Source organism: Fusarium falciforme, chromosome 13, assembly GCF_026873545.1.
Source record: "Fusarium falciforme chromosome 13, complete sequence".
In the NCBI taxonomy this organism is placed as follows: domain Eukaryota; kingdom Fungi; phylum Ascomycota; class Sordariomycetes; order Hypocreales; family Nectriaceae; genus Fusarium; species Fusarium falciforme.
The window spans coordinates 925974-946564 of NC_070556.1; the positions used below are offsets into that span (position 1 = coordinate 925974).

Here is a 20591-nt window from a genome sequence, read left to right on the forward strand (position 1 = left end):
GCAATTGAGACTAAGTTCGACCTAGGGGTGCCAGAAACAAAACCCAGCGAACAACGGCTATTCAAGAACGCACCGTAGATAGCGATTAGAGAAAGAGTAGAGGAATGGCTCCGATAGCTGCCATGGGATAGCGACGTGCAAACCTAAACGGACATGCTCATGGGAGTCGTACTCGAAGCAATCAAGAAGCTCGTGCCACTAGCAAAGCCATCCCCGTATACAAAGAGGTGGTAGACAACAGACCTAACCCAGCTCCGACGGGCGTACACGTACTAGAGGAATCAGGCGAGATCGCGATGTCGAAGAGGTCAACGGTCGCCGGAACTAGAACAGAGAGCCAAAGGAAGCAGAGAAAGAATTTCATGACGCGATCAGGAGGCAGAAGAAGGCGCATTGGGACGGCTTCCTCGAGGACGGAGCCAACATTTGGCAGTCAGCAAGATATCTCAAGCCGGGAGGCGATACCATAAGCGACAAGATTCCACCTCTCAAGAGGCCGGATGGAACAAAGACAAGGGATAAGGCAGAACAGGCAGAGGAGCTGCTCACTGCTATCGACACTAGGCAAGATTCTCGAGGCGGTCGTGGCGGACAGGATATCATACGCCGTCGAGACGTTCGGACTCCTACCCACAAACCACTTTGGAGCAAGAAAACGACGATCGACAGAGCAGGCACTGCTGCCCCTGCAGGAGCAGATCTACAAGGCGTGGAGAAACCGCAAGGTGGTTAGCCTCATCAGCTTCGACTTCAAAGGCGCATATCCCTTGAGTTGTGTTGAACCTCCCGGCCGTACCAGGCCCCACATGCCCACCATCTTCTAGGAGGTACATGGGTGGAACCTCGTGATAGATTGGGAACGTGAGCAGTGTGATGTAGCGATTTGTAACTCGAGAGATTGCTGGTACTTCTATCACAGGCTGAAATAGGGGGGTGACAGGTATCTTTTGATTGACGCATTTTAATTGGCTACACCTCCTTGCCGCGACCTGGCGGGAGGTTCAACACAACTCAAGGGATAATGGCGTATTTAAGGATCAACTTTTGCAGAGACTGGAGGCCAGAGGCATACCACAGTGGTTGGTCAAATGGATTGATGCTTTCTGCTCGAATCGCACAGCAAGCATTGTGGTGAACGGCCATACCTCGGAGCGACGGTAGCTACCCCAAGCGGGCCTTCCGCAGGGATCACCGCTGTCACCGGTCCTGTTCCTATTCTTCAACGCAGATCTGGTACAGAGCAAAATAAACTCAACGGGCGGCTCGATGGCCTTCGTCGATGACTACTTGGCCTAGGTAACGGGGCCAACGGCGGAGACAAATAGGGCAGGCATTCAAGCCATCATAGACAGAGCACTAGACTGGGAGCGGTGCAACATTCGAAGGCGATAAGAAAACCATCATACACTTCACGCGCAATGCCGAGCGCACCAGCGACACGCCATTTGTGATCAAAGGGAAAGAGGTCAGGCCGACACAAAGCATCAAGATCCTGGGAGTGGTGATGGATGGGAAGCTACGGTACAAGGAACACATGGCAAGAGCAGCAGCCAAGGGCCTGTCGGCGGCCATGTGCCTGAGGAGGCTCAAGATGCTATCACCTCAGACTGCAAGGCAGCTCTTCACAGCTATGGTGGCACCAACCATGGACTATACCTCCACCGTGTGGGCGCATGCGTGCGGGATAAGAAAACTGAACTGGCTAAACAGAGCGCAGAAGGTAGATGCCCAAGCGATCACCGGCGCCTTTCGAACGGCAGCGACGGCGGTGCTGGAAGCAGAGGCAAGTATCCCCACGATAGGGGAACGTCATACTCGAGCCGGCACTAGGCTCTGGATCAACCTGCATACCCTACCAAAGACGCACTCACTCGCGGGTCTCAAGATATCAAACAGCCGGAGATACTTGTCTCTGAAGAAGCAGCTCGCCCTGGCACAAAAAGGGAACACAGTTGAGCGAATGGAGACAATCCAGGCATGTACACTACCACTATGGCACAGCCGCCTACCCATTGGGTACGACCTCGACCAAGATATGGCGACAGAAACCGCCAACAGGATGGAGGGCATCCTGGTGGCAACCAGTGCCTCGGAGAAGGCAGGAAGGGTAGGGTTTTCGTAAGAAACTTCAACGGGAACACCTAGAGACCGTCGTTGCATTGTTGTGAGAAGAGAATTCATGAAGTCATAGATATGCACTACCAAACTGTATTGGATGAACCCCGTCGACTTTGTTGAGATTCAGAACGTCGTGATCGTTGCGATTCGAGCAATGATGAGGTGGCAAAAAGAAAGATTACTCTATAGCTAGGTTACAAAACAATGGTAAAAGAGAACCAAGGAGGGGGCTCACATAATTCCAGCGCGGCACAAAGCCGTTGCTTTGATTAACCTGATGCCAACTCTGCATACCGGCTGCTTTATCGTCATATCGTCGTCCTTATCACAGGAATTATCGTTGACCATTAATACGACTAAAATACTCGTGCAAAATGGACTGGCAAAGAGAAACCAAAACCACGCTTGGAAGAATTTCTCTTGCCAAGAGCTGGGGCGGCCGGTTTGGGCAGGTTCGGCGTTGAAGGACTCAGGGTACATAGAGGTGCAGATAAAGACGACAATGATGCTAAGCACCTCCAGGGTACTAATCATGCCGGCCAGCAGCCTGCGAGCCTTAGGATCACTCCCAAGAACAACCGCCATGGGTAGTTGTTCGAATGGTGTACTCACAGAAAGTTTGGCGCCTCGGAGACGCCGATCTTAGTGAATGGAATCCAAGATATCAACATGCTTATGACCCATGGCAGAGCCAGCGCCAGCGGCAGGGCTTTCTTGTTGAATAACCGTCTTAGACCCATCTCAGTTGGCACCATCGAGGCTCCTTTCTCGAGTAGAGGCTGTGTTGAGTTATCGTCGTGGTGTCCCGAGGACTGCTGAGAACTTAACGAGCTGTTTCGCCATATCGGCAGTAGAGATCTTATATCGGATGAGAGCTCCATGTTTCTATCGTGGCGTAGACGCTTGTCGCTTAGGAACATTGAGTGGTGACAGCACACATGCAGGGGCGGTGGCTATGCTGTTGACCCGTGGCGTTCGGTCTATGACGTTGTGGTCTTCGCCCAACGCTCGGGTGTGTCGAGAAGATGGGGCAATGCAGCAATAGCAAACACAGCATGAAGGGTTAGCCCAAGGTTTGAAAGTGAATGAAAGAAGGAGAAAGCAAAGAACCAGGTTCTTGGGTGTCTTCCAGTTCAAAGTACGCAGCAATGACCGAACACTTTGTTCGGACACGGCTCCATGCGCTCCGCTCCCATTCGCTGTTACCATCGCCCAGCTCCACTCCATTCCATCTGGATCTTAATCTCTTCCCGTTGGTCCTTCGCCCCTCACCAATGGGTACAATAAACTTCAGCCCACATGAAGTAGCTAGGTGCCAGTGACCGAACGTTTCTTCAAGGTTTGAGTGAGGACCGGTCTAGACCTTCACGGTGACATTCTGATTTCATATTCCTCGCCTCCTCGTTACTCTGTGGCGGTTATGTGGCGGCCAATTCCACCTATCAGACGCAATTAAGTTTCTTGCGTAAACGTCAAGGTTTAGCTTAAGGCAGACACTGGCGACACTCTTGCGTAATGAGAACCTTGCATACAGATATCAGTCGTCTCAGGAATATATACACCACGGTTCGCTTTGTATTTTCATTTCAATCCTGCCGGCAAAAACATTAGGCTACGCCGAACACACAACGGTTTTAAACCTCTGAAGTACCCTATTAACCTCTTATTTCCAATCAACTACTCTTGCTCCACTCCGAAATGGCACACACCGGTACTGCGCACAAAGTCATTTCTGTTATCCTCCGTCTTGGTGAATTTGCCTGCGCTGTGATTGTCCTTGGAATTCTCTCTCGCTTCTGTTATCTCATTAGCATCCCGCAGGCGGAAGCCGATGGACGGATCATCTATGCCATGGTCGTCGCGGGCATCGGTATTGTCTACTCGTTCTTTTTTTGTCCGCCATTCAAATCTCTCTTTTTGGGATTCCCATTTGACTTTATACTGTTTGTGATGTGGCTTGTGGCATACTGCCTGCTTCAGACCGTATGGCTCCCCCTCCCATTTTTATGCTGTTCCTTGGCAAAGACCACCGACTGGTACTAACTGCAAAACTCACTTTGAACAGAGAACGGGTAGTCACACATGCTCTACACGCTGGTATTACGACTATTGGGGCTACTATTGGGGTCGTTTCTGGCGAGTCGGCCCCATTGGGACAGTGACCATCGATGGGGCGGGATGCGCGCAGTGGAAGACGGTCCTGGCCTTCTCATTCATCGCGTGGTTCCTCCACTTCACGAGTGGCATTCTCGTGAGTCTTTTCCCTATATTCGTCCTATATATACAAGAAGGCGGAAGAAATTGACGCAACTACCTCTAGGGGATATATGTCTTCCATACTTACATCAAGCTCGAGGAGACAAGGCGCGACATCAAGCATCATGCGGAAAAACTCACCAAGTAAGTTCCCTTAGGCATAAAATATGGCGTGATTCGGATTGTGGACTAATAATTCTTGCCCTTTTAAGAGGTCATCCTCAGGCGCATGGCTACGAGCAGGGAGTCGAAGGGCAGAATGGCGCGGCAAATACCCAGTCTACAGTGCCTACCACTACAGTGCCTACCACTACAGTATAACTTGGGCTAGAGCATACTGAGGAGTCCGCTGAGAAAAAAAGCCACAACTGGCAACACCCAACTCTATTTGGTGGTTAACAAGATCTATCATAACAAGTTTGTAATTGGAGAATTCCCAGGGAACGAAGGGCCAACCAGACTGAACTAAGAATGTACGAAAGAGAGTGACTCGGACTGGCATCCCGCCAGATCATTCCATGTACCTAATGTACCGGATTTCGTCTTGCGCACCGGAGAGATTGTACAGTCCACCAGAGCCATCGCGACAGTTGTCATCATATTCTCCCATTTCCAGTTACTCAAATCACATGTACAGCACCATGAAAACGACCAACACATTAGCTCCTATCGCCCTCATAAACGGCTCTTGGTGCCTTAAGCCACTAGTAATGATCTGCTCTGGCTCGTATATACCCGGCGTCGACGAGTTCGTCGTACCGTTCCAACAGTATCTCTCAAAACAGTCTACACATTTAGATGGCACATCCGTACCTGTGCGGACCAGGCTGCGTGCCAACACCGCACAACCTACACAGGCGGGCCAGTTAGTCTACTGTGCCGTTACCCATGGTTGCGACGTTGTATCCGTTGCGAATGATCTCGTTCCGCTCCGTATTACTATATTCGAGGTCAAAGGTCGTGAAGTTGGACTGCTATGTATACTGCGCGTTGGGGAGATGGACAATCAGCGGGCCTAACGAGTTGTTGGTGTCCGTGTCACACCCGAAGAATGTCGGACACTTATTTAGGCCCAGATTGATAAACGTGTTTTTATCTGGGATCTTTAGAAACCTCTGATATGTTGCCACGAGGGCCGTGCCGTTCGGCCAGCGAGTCTTAGTATCAGCGGAGCCGTCAACGGCAAAGGTGACATCGACTTGGTGGTCAGATAAGATCAATGGATGTAAAGGAATGTTTTGCAAGTCCTCTCCACCGTCGACGAGCGTCAGGACGTGGCTTCCGCATCCTCTTTAGGCTAGACATGACACACAGTTTGTTGCGACCGCTGCGGGTCATGAATACGAGGCCGAGAGAACCTCTATACTGGCCAATGGATTAAGGGTAGTTAGAGCAAAACTTTTTTATAATGTTATCGCCTGCAGTTGGGGTCTACCATTCGCCGGGACTCCGGTAGGGTCACTGGATCACTGGCGGGGTGGTCCCGCCCGATCACGATATAGTTATGGAGCATGCTTCTTTCAGCTTGAAGGTGGCATGGGTGACAAGTTCACTACGCATAAGAAGACCATAATTGATAAGAATTCCCGGCTACCAGACCGGGGCTTGATTTGATACTGATTTAACTCTGGGGCAAACTACTTATTGGAGCCTCGGCGCACTCCACGGGACCCTCGGTGACAGCCCCAACCACATTATAACCCGACTTCGGAGTCCGCGCTGGTTCTTATTGGAGCTATGAGCCTTTCAGATATCAGGTTTTTACCATCTTGGGTCAACCTACCTAATACGAAGACAACAACAGGCTGGGTTCCCCGCCCACCCAAGACTCTGACTGTAAAAGCGTCTACCGCGCAACTGCAGTCGAACCTATTTGGTCCGACATACGGTACGTTCCATACGAATGTCACCTTGTTGTTCGCTCCATAGCCAACGATTCCGTATGTGACAGACCCTCCAACCCCGACGCCCACGTGGCTCGACTTGCAGCGCAACATGCCGCTCTCTCCCGCCAGGATCTCCGGCGGTGGCCGTGAATCTGGCGTGTCCATCCAATGGCCATGGTCGAGACTGGGGGATTCGGGCTCGAGGTCGAGCTCCTCGTTGGTGTGATTTAGGATTACCACTAAGAGCTCCCTGGTGGTCATGTTGCTGCTGATTTGGGACATAAATCGCTCGACTGATTGTGCTAATGCGAAGTGGACAAGTAATCAGCAGTGAATAGAAGACAAGAGGTCAACCTTGAAAGGATTTTTTCTTTTTTTTTTTAAAAAAAAAAAAAAAAAAAAAGTTGTGGTGAAAAGAATTGTTGACCTGATATGGTGCCTAACGTTATGCGTGAGGGTGTCCAGGCTGGCCAGGCGCCGGGAAAAGCTATACCTGCGTCGGTGCTGCGTGACCAACACCCCCTAGGCATCTCCGCGGTTGGTCATTTATAAGAGAACGACATTCAAGACCGAACATTGTTGCTAGCATCACTTGGGACAAGGGTCACTACGAGTTAGCGTCAAATATTCACCCAGATCCCTAAGACGACACATATCGACGTACAAACAAGTGCCAATTTTCTGAACTTTCTTGCTAGTTTGGTATCACACCACCAGCTAGGTACGCGTGTGAAGTAGTCTGCTGTGGTAGCATCAGTGAACGTCTTTAGCCCACCTGAGTTGCAGCAAGGATATATAAATTGGGACTTGCCTCCAAAGACTTGCTCCACCTTCATCAACATGGACTACCACGATTATCAACGTGACCGAGGTCGCCACCCCAAGCAAGGTTGGCGATACCACCCTTTCCCCGATGATGAAGACGAGTCCAAGCATCATCGTACTCATGGGGGTCCACCGGGCAACAACGTGACTGGTGAATACCGGCAGCCAAGAGGGTGGGGACGCATTGGTGACCGGCTGAGTGGGGAAAGTTTAATTAGTGGGGTGCATTTACAAACTAAATCGTCTCACCATCGTCGCGGGCACAGCACCTCACTAGCTAGGGCGAGTCGGACGAGCTGCCACAGGATTGACCCCGCTCCAAAAAAGCGCAGCAAGAGCGAGCACGCCATGGGAAATGCTATCAGCACGGCGGCGGAAGTAGCATTCCGAATTCGAAATGATTCAGGATCCTGGGTTGGTGAGAAGGGGATCAAAGTTGCCAGTGCGGCCATAGCGTCAGCAACCATCGACTTATTGCTAGATACCGATCCAAAGAAGCATCCTCTAGCGCATATGGCAGTTTCGATGGTTCAAGGAGCTGTAAAAGATGGCATTACGGATAGCAAAACGAAGGTTAGAATTGCGCACCCGTAACAGTCTCGGTGGTTGAGAGTGTGCAACATTAGGTGTAGCAGAAGAGATTGAATTAAAGCTGCTTCTTCTATCTAAGGAACGACGAAGGTCGGTCTCTTATACTTGTGCTCAACCTGCCGATCTTCCAGGCAGCAGGCTGTTGCCTGCGATCTGGCGTTCACGCTGACCGTGAAGCTATTCACGATAGTCGTGATCCTTGTCCCACTTCTAACAAACAGTATCTGTCTTCTAAAGTATACCATTCGTGGTGGCCGTCTTGAAGCAGTCACTGCAGTTATTGGATTTATAAGGCCAGGGCTAAGAGGATGGTGGCTATTTTATAGGATGCGTAAAATAATCAACCATTCCTGGTGGGCAAATTCAACGGTCATGTTTTTTGGGGTGTTCTAGGGTTGCTTCGTTAAGTTTCCTATGCCGTCATACATTGCTCACTTGCTGTCGCATATCACCACTAGGTTCGTGCGACTGGATAATCAAACGCGGCCCGTACTTTGGGGTTGTGTATCCGGTTTCACATCCAACTTGTCGCATCAAGGGTTCCAATCCTAACGACATGAGCTTAAATAGCTCTGCCCGAACACATGGCTGTTCAATTTCTTTTGTTCTTTAGATAATTCTCATCAATTGACTGGTGCCATCGATGATCCCTGTGGAGCCAATTGTCTGACACCAGGTTTAATCTTTTAGGCAGTTCAGATGCAGCATGGCATATATCAACTTTATCAAATCATGTCAACTTACAAACCACTGGAATTGATTTGATTGTGGTGATTGATTGATTGAGTTGATTTATGATGAGCGCTGTCAGGCCGTCTGAGGATGCTGCGCCATTGCCGAGTTGCCAGTTTGATTTGTCCTGGAGACCCCTTCTTCTTGATGACACCTTTGAAGCGGGGATCATTTTCAGAGAGCCCTGACATTAGCATCACAACCGGCGCGACAAAGCGAGCTTGTAGAGAGTCTGCGAGGCAAGTTTGGGTCCCTACTAGGCTCTTGAACTATCGACTAACCCAGACGGCGCGCTCTTGAGGCCGGGCTTTCCTGGCCGCCTTCCGAGTCAGGGAATCCTCTCGAGTGCTGGTGGCCGAGTTTGTAGGTCTTGCCTTGGAAACCCGTTGGGAGCTGCTGAGAGCCAGATCACGTCGTGATCATGCCGAGTCCATACCGGGGATCGGGTTGCCGAAGTACTCGGTCAACCTCAGCGGGGCTGAAGACTTGCTCGAAGATGTGTCGATCGGTGGGAGCGCTGCCATCGTCCTTGCTTGAACTCGATGAACTCGAGGATCCAGCCCGAGGCTTGGCTTTGGAGCCACTCTCGTTCTTGGTGATCCCATCGAGAATATAGCGCGTCGTGCTTTGAAGGGGGTTCTCGAATACGAAAACCACATAGGCAAATTGACCGCGAAGATCCGGGTCAAATAGAAAGACATCCCGCCAAAGCTCCGCCAACTCTTGAGGTGGGTTGCGATAACCGCTGCCCAAGCCAAAGTCGCCAATGACCACACGATCATATCCATTGTAGAGGCAGATACGGAGCGTGCCACGGAGCTTGTCGCGAGTCATCTCGCGCTCCTCCGCAAAGGAATACTTATGGCCGTTGTCCTTGAGTTTCGGCCACCGGGTTGGTGGAACCGACACAACAGGTAGGTCAAACCAGCTGTCCAACCTATCATAGCGGTCATGAGGCCCGCGACAAACTACGACAACATCGGACAGGATGCCGCCCTGCGATGGGATGGGGTAGTTGTTTGGTTCCGGCGAATTGGGCCAAGGTGCGTTGAGAGTGGCTGAGAGGTTACTTCGTCGGCAAAGCTTCTCTTCATATCCGACACGACCAATCTCCCAATCTCCCCCAGGTCTTCGTTCATTGGCGGCACAGATGAAAGGAATTCGCACACGGGGGCCACCGACTGCCTCGCTCGCTTGCGTATCCATTGCAGCGTAGGCAAGGGCCTTCATGACCGGATCGCCAACCTCGATTCTGAAGGAGGGCGGCCGGGTACTAGGTTTTGAACGCTGAATGGTGAGCTGTGCGATAGGTTGCCGATAAAGGTAGGAGTAAGGTGGAAAGATGTCACCGTAGTTCTTCTTGACAAGTGGGATGAAATTCCTTTTGGTATCGGCTGCGACTTCGGAAGGCCGTACCCGGCTAGATCTGGGTGGAGCCATGGAGAGGGCAATTATTAACCAAGCTGGGATGGAAGTGACGTCGTTACGAGTAATAAAATCGTAGTTAGATGCTTCGTGGTTAATGATTAATGATGAAGTGAGGCTATATAGAGAGGTTTCAAAGAAGCTTCGCTGGCCAAGAAAGAGAAGCTGAAAGTGAGCAACAGCGATTTGAAGTGAGCACGGAAGAGCGGTGCATTGATTCATGCTGAAGGGTGGCGAGGCCCTTATATGCACATTGGGCAGTGAGGCTGAAAAAGCAACACGGTGGAGGAGTCTGTCACAAGACAAATTCAATGTCTCAGTCTGGTTAACTGGCTGCTCTAGCATAAGAGAGAAGGGAGGGATGGCCACGGGCTGTGTGACCTACTATGTCTAAGTTCTGAACCACTTGTTTAGGATAGACTCGGCCAGAGGCGAGCCTGTAGGCCAAAAAACGGAGAGAGGAGAAAGAAACCAGCATGGCTTTTACGGTTACGAGAAGACATAGGTACTGAGATGGGATCCCGTCGCTTGATGACCGAGCCTAATAAAGACATACTCTGTATATACAACTCGGTATAAGCAACAAAGTGCACAGCGCAAAGCCAGACATGGCAACGCAAAGTAAATGCAAGGCCAGACGAATTAAGATAAGCCAAAAGCAGGGACAAGGATAGGACCAATCAGAAAGAGGGCCCAGGGACTAGGGACTATCAGTCGCCAGCCGCGGGTACCAGATCGTGACCACCGTAGACGTAGGGGCGCCGGCATCTAAGTTGACGGAACCAGGGTGGGATACACTGAGTGTCAACTGTCGGGAACCGTGGAGCAGCTGTAAGATCTCACGGGAATGCAGACGACGCCGCCATTTTAGACGGGGCGAGTAATCATGCTGGTTGGGTAGTTTGACGATCGGGGCCGTGGAGCATTGCGATATCCATCGGCGGGCGTTAGACATGGTGGCCGGGATCTTATTGCGAATCAAGATCTGTGACGCCCCTTCATCTCGCCTGCTCGAAGTGTTCAAGCGGACAGTCGGGGCTGCGGAGCAGTTGTGGAAGACAAGTGTGTGGGTGGGGGGGGGGATACGTGACGAGGCGGCCCGGCGATGAGTCCGAGCACACGGAAGAGTCGAGAGACTGTGCGTTGGGAGACTGAGGGCATAGGAAGCTCGAGGTCACAGTCAGCACTACTCGATCTCCACCTCGCCTGGCGCAAGAGGCGGAAAAGGTGAGGAGTGCGCAATCGATCGGTTCACGATGTGAGACATGGAAGACCGCATCGGGCCCAGTCACGATGCTTGGTTTAAGACAGTGACGTAGCCGGCGCTCGAAATGGTGAGGGAGATGCGATGTAGACTTTCTTTTTCCTCCCGAATAATGTCGGGGCTTGAAAACTTGGGAGGAAATCGGTGAGTTTGCGTTTTGGCTTTAGCCCAGTTGAGAGAAACACGCTTGTGTGTAGGTGGACGTCTCGCTCAGTGTCTGTGAGATGCAAAGGTCTTGGGCGCCTCAACGTCGTAATCTGCCATAAATCGTCGGGGCTTCTCGACTTGGATGTGAGATCGCGAAGAAGATGAATTGTTGTTGAGGATAAGTTGCAAGAGAAAAAGAGGACCTGCATTGGTAACTGTCCATGCCGTTGAATCAGCGCTCGCAGGTGCTATAGCCCTGTGCGCCTGCCTTGCAACTTTGGTGCCTTAGCTGTGGTAAGCTTTAAGCATGGAAGGTCCGTCCCGGTGCATTGGCTTGTGCACCTGCGCACACTAAGCCGTGATCTGTATCGGGAAGCGGCCTGTTAAACCACCCACAGAAGCAACACAAAACATTCAGATGTTATTTTCGGACACTTTAATGTGAGGCTTTGGCGAGATGGAAAAAAAAAAAAAGGTCAGTTGCCCCTGAATAAGGAATCACATAAAGTCAATATCTTCAATCAAACTAGTATAACTAGCCAAATAAGAAAAAAGAAAGATAAAAATGGAAAAGAAAAGGAAGAGCCCCAAACAGTCATGAGACATGGTAAGGCTGTAACTAATGGAGCACGACAGAATGAAAGTTTTCCGTTGCCGGTGCAGGTGACAGCTGCAGATGTTGCGCGTGAGAGAAGTGAAAATTCGGTGCGAGGCCCCAACCGTGGATGGATTGATTACATAACAAGATGCCTCGTGGATTGACGTTGACGTGGGATGGAAGTCAAGAGATGGGAAAAAGAGACAATGAATCAAGTAATTACCTGCCGGCGATTTCGGGTGACCTGGGTGAACCCCATGGCGCGGTGACTCCAATCACCTAGCTGGTGGGGCAGACCACTTAGTGCCACATGATTTCACGGGGGAAGGGGATGAGTTGGTCCTTGCTACAGGGACCCTGTCATGAACGTTATCTGATTGGTAGCTGGTGAGCGAGACCACCCATTGCATGACCATAACCCCTCTCGTTCCAAGATACACATCGTACCCACGTCCACACCAATGGCATCTTGGCACTGGACATCCGCCGACACTTCAATCCCGGGCAAGACTATCTTGCACAGTCTGAATCAGGAAGCAATGACGAGGTGATCGATCAGCATCATGACCCGAAGGGCATGCAGACCGCCATACCTATCAATGGTACGGTATTGCTCTCACATTCGTAGCATCGCTCGAGTGCCCTGTAGCCAGCTTCCAAAGCTCTCAGGCCTTGGCTTCGACGCGGAGCGGGAGAACCAGGGACCCTGATGGGAGATCTACGTTATCTCCTCTCCGGGAAAAGAGAAAACTGCGTCGATGTATTGCCGTTTTTGGTCTTGATAGAAACCCTTGTCGAAGACCCCATTGACGGCTTGTTTGACCGGCCGCAACCACAACAGCCCCGTCGGAGGGGTCTTACAAGCAGGGCGGATATGAGCACACGCCAGATTGGTGCCTAATTGCAGGCGACTGATCAAGTCGTGGCGGGGACACATGGGTACCAGACCTTCGGTGGCGCTTGATCAACAGACAAATGGAGAGGTGAGCGACCCTAAAGCCAAGAAAGCGTTTATTAAGCTTGGCCGGTTACATACCGTGGTGTGAGGGGGTAAGATATAATTGTCTTGAAGGAAGGTGCACAAAGAAATCGTAGTGGGGCAGCGAGGGGAGAACCGTCGACTAAGCAACAAGTGCAGGTATTGGTTGTACCGAGCTTCCTGTCTTACCTCACCGGTACGAAGACCCATGGGTTGCTTGTCTACCGGCAGCAGCCAAGGCGGCAGGATGCGGTGTTTTTCTCAGCCAACGTTGCCGGAAATGCATTGACCCATGGCTGCCTGATGCTCAAACCTGCAGCAACAGCAAAACAGTCATGCACTTTGCCGTCCGAAATGCACGTTGCCTTGGTCGAGCTGAGGTGGCTTACTGTGGGGTTGCGGGGGCGCCTGATCGGCCGTGCTACGTTTGAGGGAGGCCCGAGCGGTGCTCTGTGTTGTTCCAGACGTGCATCCGAGAGAGGCCGGACCGCCGAAATGGACAAGTAGGGTTTTAATAAAAATTTATCCCGCCCAGCAGAATTAACCTCATCTCCTGAGCTGTCCGAACCCTCCAAGCCGGTCACGGCGGTGGGTCCAGACCAACCAGAGCACTCGGTAGCCACGACACCTTTATCATCTGCGATATTCTACCCGAGACAAAGGTAGACCTATAATAACACCTTAACAGTCACGCGCCTTATGACACCCTATAGCAGGTGCTAATCTGTTAAGGATCTAACAATGGGGCGAGGTACGGCTTGGAGAGCTCGGACAGCTCAGGAGGTAATGGGGTTCTGATCAAAACAGCGCATCTGCGATTAAAGGTAATCGCGATTTTATAAAAAAAAAAAAAAAAAAAAAACGTAAATTTAACAAGCTAAGCGTAAAATGGATAATTGTCAGACAGTACGTGTATTCGGTTCATTGGTTAAATCAGTGTATTCGTGTTGTGTTCGTGTTCTGGTTCAGTATCTGCCCCTGAAGGACCTGCTTTTCATCTTAAGATCCTTGACCCACACGTGACACCCCACATATTCAACAGGTATTACCGGCAGGTGGGTACTGCATGGTAATCGTAGGGCTGCTGGGCCACCAGTTTAAGCAGAACTCGGGCACCAGTACTCGCTGAATCCCGAACAAGGGGTCGCCATGATGAGTGCCTCGTACTAAGCGGTATAATATAAAAAGAGACCAACTTTAGTCATTCATTTAATTAGAAACGAGGAAGCTTCAATTTCAATCTCTTCTGGCTACACCCAATGTTGCACAATCTCAACCTTCGAGAAAACTGATTCTACTAAAGTTGATTTTGGTTTGCAGTAGTAGGCAAGCTCAGGTCCGCTTGGACAAGCTTCGTCTAAAGCAGGAAGCGCTCAGGGCAAGGGGAGGAAAGAAACATTCTCAATGTCAGTTTTGAAGTCGCGTGTTCGATGCTATATGAGGTTGCTTGGACCACAACATGTTTAATTTGCGGTGTTCTTCTGGATCGGATTGGGTCATCACTTATCCAGTTGTTATCAAGGTTAATCACATACACGAAGTACTTCAATATGCCACAACCAATCCCTACAGAAATGAACGATACGAAGAAGCATTACCAAACTGAGCTTGGAAACGAACTCAATCCGAAACAGATCAAATACCTCCCATGGAGACTGGGGCCCGTAGCAGATTTATAGCGCATCCTATCCTCCCAGCTCTCAAGCAACAACATGTTTGTTCAGAAAGAGGGTCTGCACATTGCATAGTTCCTTCAAACCATTCTTCCCCCATTCGACTCCCAAGCCACTCTCCTTGTGCCCGCCGAAAGGTGCCATAGGGGAGAGATCGAAGTGAGTATTAACCCACACGCTTCCGGCTTGGATCCTCCTCGCAACCCTTTCAGCCTTCTTAAGGTCGTTGCACCATACAGAAGCTCCTAGTCCCATGAGAGAATCGTTGGCTCGAGCAATGACGTCGTCTACATCCTTCCAGGACAGAAGGGGGACAATTGGGCCTGGTGATTTGATCGTTAGCTACGCTCTAGTGAACGATTGAGCAGTCCCCTACCAAAAGGCTCCTCAACCACGATGCGAGAACTGTCCGGCGGCCTGTCAATTACCGTTGGAGTGATGAAGTACCCCGGAGAGGGATCAATCTTGCCGCCTACAGCAACCTTCCAGCCCTCTTTTTCGATGTCTTTGAAAAATGTCTTCACTTTTTCGTATTGCATAGAATTCTGCAGGGGCCCATGGCTGATCCCTTCTTGAAATCCATCCCCCAGAGTATAGGCTTTGACTTGCTTGACCACGGCATTTCTGAACTGTTCGTAAATAGACTCATGGACATAGATGCGTTTCAAGGCAATGCAGATCTGGCGTCGACAGATGTGAGCTAGAAGTCTTGCATAAGGTTTTCAGCAGCGAAGGGCTGTTTCATACCTGGCCCGAGTTAAGGAAGGAATAGAAGGCGACTTTCTCTGCAACCTTATCCACGTCAACATCGGGGAATATAATAGCAGGGTCGTTGCCACCTCTAGGCATAGTTAGTATGACTGACAGTGCAAACAAAAGAGCGCATTAGAACGGACAGCTCGAGGGTAACTCGCTTCAGAGTTTTTGCCGCACTCTGAAGAACTAGTTTTCCAGTTGTCGAAGATCCTGTGAAGCTGATCTTGTCGATGCCCGGGTGACTTGTCAACCACGGGCCAAGCCTGTCATCTCCGCTCAATGACTGCGCGACTCCGGGCGGGAAGAACCCCTGAGCCAGCTCGACGAGTTTGAGTCCGCAATAGGGAGTAAATGGACTGCCGCTCAATGAGTATGTCATGCCGACATTCAGTGTTTGAGGGATCCCACGAAGGTTTGAGAATGGCCACGTTCCCCGTCAACAAAGCCGGGATGAGCTTGCTAGCCGCCAATAGAAATGGAAAGTTCCACGGAATAATAGCGCCAACGACGCCAATCGGGACGTAGCGTGTGATGACCGTCCGCTTGTCGTCGTCTTCGATTACCTCTTCTGGAAGCTCGATATGCGCAAGCTCTCGAATCAATCCAATGGTAAAATCGGTTTCCACATCAGCTTGAGGGATCTAAACAACGAGACTTAGTCAAGGTGTATCAATAGACGGGGAGACTTGCAGGCTTCCCCTGCTCGGATACGAGGAGGTCTCTGAAAGCCGTCTTGACTTTCTCTACGGCGTCCGCAAAAGCAAGGACAGCGGCGCGGCGGTCTTCGTATGGCACTTTGGACCAAGTTCTGAAAGCTTTTCGAGCCGCATCAACGGCACAATCAAGGTCGTCCTGCGTCGCGACGGGAACCTCTTCTTTTGGCTGCATATTGGCCGGGTTGACGCCATGACGAGTTTCCTTTGTTGTGGAGGGTTTTCCATCAATAATCTGAACAAAACTGCCTGTAAAGTCCAACATAGGATTTTTGGCAGTCTCAGAGTCGTCAATTTCTGCAGGAGCCATAGTGATAGGAGAGAAGCGAATCCGATAGTAAGTTCGTGAGGGTTCGAAGTCGCACGTTCACTTGCAGTTGGGCTCAGACTATATACTCGCCCTCTCTCTTGCCACCTAAACACACTCAGTCTGCCTGTGCCGGATTCCGAGGATGCGGAGCGTTGGCGCCGTGGGATGCACACAACCTCCGATAACCAGCGGGAAAGAAGAGCCCAGGATGACGTGGCTACTTTTTAGACAGCTAGATGTGATTGACTGATGTCGTATGTGTTAACCTTATGTCTGTGAAAGTTTCGAAGGCGCCACCGCTTCGGCTTCTGCCGTTGTCTTTGAGGCAGTAGACGCGTGATTTGACAATGTCTTAGACCTAACAGCATGAATGAATAACGTATGTGATAAGCGAGCGGCGCAGACAAGCGAGCGACGCAGTTAAAATTTCTTAGTATTTACACTTTAAGCTTAAAAAATTCTTAAAAATTGAAGTTAAGCTTAAAATAGTTATAAATTAGTAAGTAAGACTATTAATATATTAGTAGCTTAAAAATGATTTTTTTTAAAGTTTTAAAAAAATTCTTTATTAAGTTATTAGATAAAATTCTATTCGCACTGTCTTTATTAAGCTTTTTATTTTTTAAAAAATAATCTTATTTTTTAAAAATCTAAAAAAAATACCTCATAGTTTTCTTTTTAGTTAAATAGCTAAAAATACTATTTTTAAGTTCCTAGCAATTTTATAGCTATTTTTAAATACTTAAGGTTTATTATTTTTAAGTGCACAGTATAGGTGCGCCGCTCGCTTATCATATACGTTACACATAAAGGCGGATTTTTTATCCCAATTCCATGTATTTTACCCTTTAATATAAAAGTAACTTCCAGGCAAATACTTATGTTTGACAAGGGTACACTTGGTTGTTGTGACCCAATCAAAAATACGCGGCCTTGACGAGACCGGCAGCCTTCTCGCCGATTCCATACGCTAGCATCTAGGTGTGGCCATTGTTCACCTTGGGCATAATACTACAATCCGCAACTCGGAGGCCCTTGACGCCCTTGATTACTAGCTTCTCGTTGACGACGGTATTGGGGCCGGAGGCCTTGCCCATACTGTAAGTACTGGTCGCATGGTAGCCTTGTAGAGTAAGCATTGAATCCAGTGGAGAGTCCACATAAGTCAGATGACCGGGAACCCGCCACCCCGGGAACCCGCCAGCCCCACTTTAAGCCACAACACCAAGGACCACGATCATAACGATCACTCATATCATAACAAAGAGAGCCAATAATTAGCTAATTTGAGCAAATTAGTAATATAAATAGATCAGATGATAAGAAAATTAGCTCCTTAATAAGCGTCCTTTTCCTGCTCTTGCCGCATTAGGCTCCTTGTTGCATATACCTCCTTCAGCTCACACACAACCTGATGAGGCGGTTTCTCAACCTTCCGTCTCTTTGCAACACGTGATTGGCTCACACGAGCTTCTAATTGGTCGGCTCCATCTGATTCCATTACCCTTTTGAGGGTCTCTCTCTCTAGCCCCTTGCCAATCGTGCGGCAAAAAAGCCTCCTAGTTGGGGTCAATTCCTCAACGTGGAAGGTAGCCCTTGCAAGGTCAGCCACATCTTCGGTCCGCTTAGGCGTATGAAAGAGAGATAATTCAGGCTCCTGATTTGCTGCTCGTGGGGTCAAATTACCTTCTTCGGCAGCTTGAACCTCTTCTTCATCCGGTATCACATACGGGCTCGAGAGAGGTTTTTGAATATTAATTGGCCACAGGCCTGATCCTCGCCAGCCACTCTTGATATTGGCTTCCGTAAATGCAGCGGCCCGAGCCTTATAATAACACCGAAGGAAGGTTGCCTTTGCCGTTGGGCCTTCTTCAACCAATGAGGCCACAAGAGAGAGTTCATTTCGGTAATTCCTCTTGAGAATACCGAAGCATGATAGGTCAAGAGGCTGAAGGATATGCGATGTGTGTGCCGGCAAGTGACAGGGGTGTATATTCGCTCTGAAGCAACCAAAGATGAAAGCCTCAGATAGGTGGCTATCGTGCCCATCTAGGAAAAGGAGCCTCTCCTCATTAGCCTCTTCCAGCTCGGTACACGGGATGAAGACCTTCTCGAGCCACTCGGGGCTAATCACGTTATTGGTCCAGCCCTTTGGAGATGCCGTAAAGAACCAATTACTCAAAAAGGAAGGATCCTCTGGAAACCACTGTTGTTGGCTCCTTGGAAGATGCCAATTTCATCCATATTCCAACGATAACAACATCGGATAATAACGACCTCTGTGTTGAAGCAATACTGCGGGAGTAGAAGGTGTTATGTTGTTGAAAGGTCTAAGTTACATATGTCTCAGAGGAGCACAGCTCCTCACATAGTATCCACATCCCAGCCACCAGCAGATCGGACCATCTTAGTCATACGGTCTCAACACTCCCACTCGAGCTGCTGTTGGACTTGGTGTACATGCCTGTCGAGCCTCGTTAAAACCCCAAAAACACCTTCGTGGGTGAAAACTGCAGGGAAAGAGCTATCTCGACCCAGGCACTCGAAAAATTCTTGACAGCCTCGTGCAATCTTGGGACAGTGGGTCTTCTTCTATCCGCGGAAGATCTCCCACCTAGGTCCACCTTTGCACCTTTCTTCTCAGTCCAATGCAATCTTGAACCCATGGGTCTTCTTCCATCCATAGAAGATCTCCTGCGGAGGCCCATCTTTGCAAGGCCTTGCAATCTTGGGACCGCAGGTCTTCTTCTGTCCGCAGAAGATCTCCCTCCAAGCTCATCTTTGCACCTTCCTAGTCCAGCGCAATCTTGAACCGGTGGGTCTTCTTTCTGTCCACAGAAGATCTCCTGCCTATACCCGTCTCTGCAGGTTCTGCAATCTTGAGTCCATGGGTCTCCTGTCCATGGTAGGTCTCCCACTTCAGTCCATCTTTGCACGTTCCTCACGCTTCAGTGCAATCTTGGATCTATGGGTCTCCTATCTGTCCATGGTAGGTCTCCCATCCATGCCCATCTTTGCACCTCCTCACAAACGTCGTTCTTTAAGACCCAATGCTTCTCGAAATAGTAAGAAGCGATCCTTCGGCAAAGCCTTCATCAGCCCATCAGCGACCTGCTTGCCTATTGGAATATACTGGAAGTCAACGGTTCCATCATTAACCTTCTCCCTGCAGTAATGATATTGAATATCAATATACTTAGTTCTTACATAGAACTAGGGATTCTTCGACATTGCGATCGCTCCTTGGTTATCTCCGAAGATCACAGTCGTCTTCAGTTCTGGGACCTCCCTGTATTCTTTCAACAGTTCCTGGAGAAGGCTTCTCAACCAGACTGCTTCCTTTGCTGCTCCCGTTTGCCCCATATATTCTGCTTCACATGAGGACAGGGCAACAGTCCTTTGTCTCTTCGAGCTCCAGCTAATAGCGCCCGTGCCAAGGTTGAACACGTATCCAGACGTTGACTTTCGAGTCTCCAGGTCTCCCGCCCAATCCGAGTCGGTGTAGCCGAGAAGAGGTTGCAGCTTTCCTTAGTACACCAGTTCCAGATTATGCGATCCCTTGAGATATCAAAAGATACACTTGACAGCCATCTAATATTCATTGGTTAGGTTTCCCAGGTTTCAACTACATAAAGAGACGGCAAAGGCAATATCAGGTCTCATCCCAAGCATGAGATACATCAGGGATCCAATCGCCTTTGCATACCACTACTTAAGTTTATCAGTTGCCTTATAGTCGGGGTCTGGCTCTCCGAACTTGCTTATAGCGACTGGTATGGCATTAGGGGCGCATTAGTCCATTCCATTCCAAAGTCTCGAAGTATTTTCTCCAGGTACATTATCTGCGGCAAAGAAATCAATCAGTTCGCCCTATCTCTTCTCAAGGACATACCTAGGTAATATTTACACGGGCCCAAGTCTATCATCTTGAACTTATTGCACAGAGCTTGCTTAACCGCTACGATCTCGTCCTTGGAGGGTCCAGCAATAAGCAGATCATCCACATATACCACAATGAACATATGACCTTTCACGAAGATCCCCATGTCTAAAAGTAAAGGCTTAAACCCGAGTGTCTCGAGGAAGGTCGAGAGGGTCTCGTACCACACTCTTGGAGCTTGCTTCAGTCCATACAATACTCTCAAGAGCTTACAGACTCTCCCACTTCCATCGTTAAATCCTTCGGGCTATTCCACGTATATCTCCTCAGTTACGAGGCCATAGAGGAAGGCTATCTTGACATCCATTTGTTCCAGTTCCAAGTCGAGTGCCGCCGCAATGGCAAAGATCATCTTATAGCTCATCGGCTTGACAACAG

General features: G+C 49.7%; 5 protein-coding genes across 5 annotated transcripts; 1 reads left to right on the top strand and 4 right to left on the bottom strand.

Moving 5' to 3' along the window:
* Window positions 1-2198: 2198 nt before the first annotated feature.
* NCS54_01480200 (Hypothetical protein) lies at window positions 2199-2999 on the bottom strand (the record flags this gene model as incomplete). The annotated part of the gene is made up of 3 exons (XM_053159930.1): window positions 2199-2301; window positions 2354-2665; window positions 2731-2999. 3 exons carry the CDS (start codon window positions 2997-2999, stop codon window positions 2199-2201), a joined length of 684 nt encoding a protein of 227 aa, XP_053015905.1.
* An 817-nt stretch (window positions 3000-3816) lies between these two features.
* On the top strand, window positions 3817-4695 carry NCS54_01480300 (MARVEL domain-containing protein; the record flags this gene model as incomplete). Its single annotated transcript, XM_053159931.1, has 4 exons — window positions 3817-4101; window positions 4184-4369; window positions 4439-4518; window positions 4587-4695. The coding sequence occupies 4 exons, from the start codon at window positions 3817-3819 to the stop codon at window positions 4693-4695; spliced, it is 660 nt and encodes a 219-aa protein (XP_053015906.1).
* A 1300-nt stretch (window positions 4696-5995) lies between these two features.
* On the bottom strand, window positions 5996-6521 carry NCS54_01480400 (Hypothetical protein; the record flags this gene model as incomplete). Its single annotated transcript, XM_053159932.1, has 2 exons — window positions 5996-6099; window positions 6158-6521. 2 exons carry the CDS (start codon window positions 6519-6521, stop codon window positions 5996-5998), a joined length of 468 nt encoding a protein of 155 aa, XP_053015907.1.
* Window positions 6522-8816: 2295 nt separating this feature from the next.
* Window positions 8817-9848, bottom strand: NCS54_01480500 (DUF2263 domain-containing protein; the record flags this gene model as incomplete). Its single annotated transcript, XM_053159933.1, has 1 exon — window positions 8817-9848. The coding sequence occupies one exon, from the start codon at window positions 9846-9848 to the stop codon at window positions 8817-8819; it is 1032 nt and encodes a 343-aa protein (XP_053015908.1).
* A 4673-nt stretch (window positions 9849-14521) lies between these two features.
* Window positions 14522-16273, bottom strand: NCS54_01480600 (Aldedh domain-containing protein; the record flags this gene model as incomplete). The annotated part of the gene is made up of 6 exons (XM_053159934.1): window positions 14522-14817; window positions 14871-15174; window positions 15242-15335; window positions 15391-15606; window positions 15659-15891; window positions 15941-16273. The coding sequence occupies 6 exons, from the start codon at window positions 16271-16273 to the stop codon at window positions 14522-14524; spliced, it is 1476 nt and encodes a 491-aa protein (XP_053015909.1).
* Between the last annotated feature and the right edge of the window lie 4318 nt (window positions 16274-20591).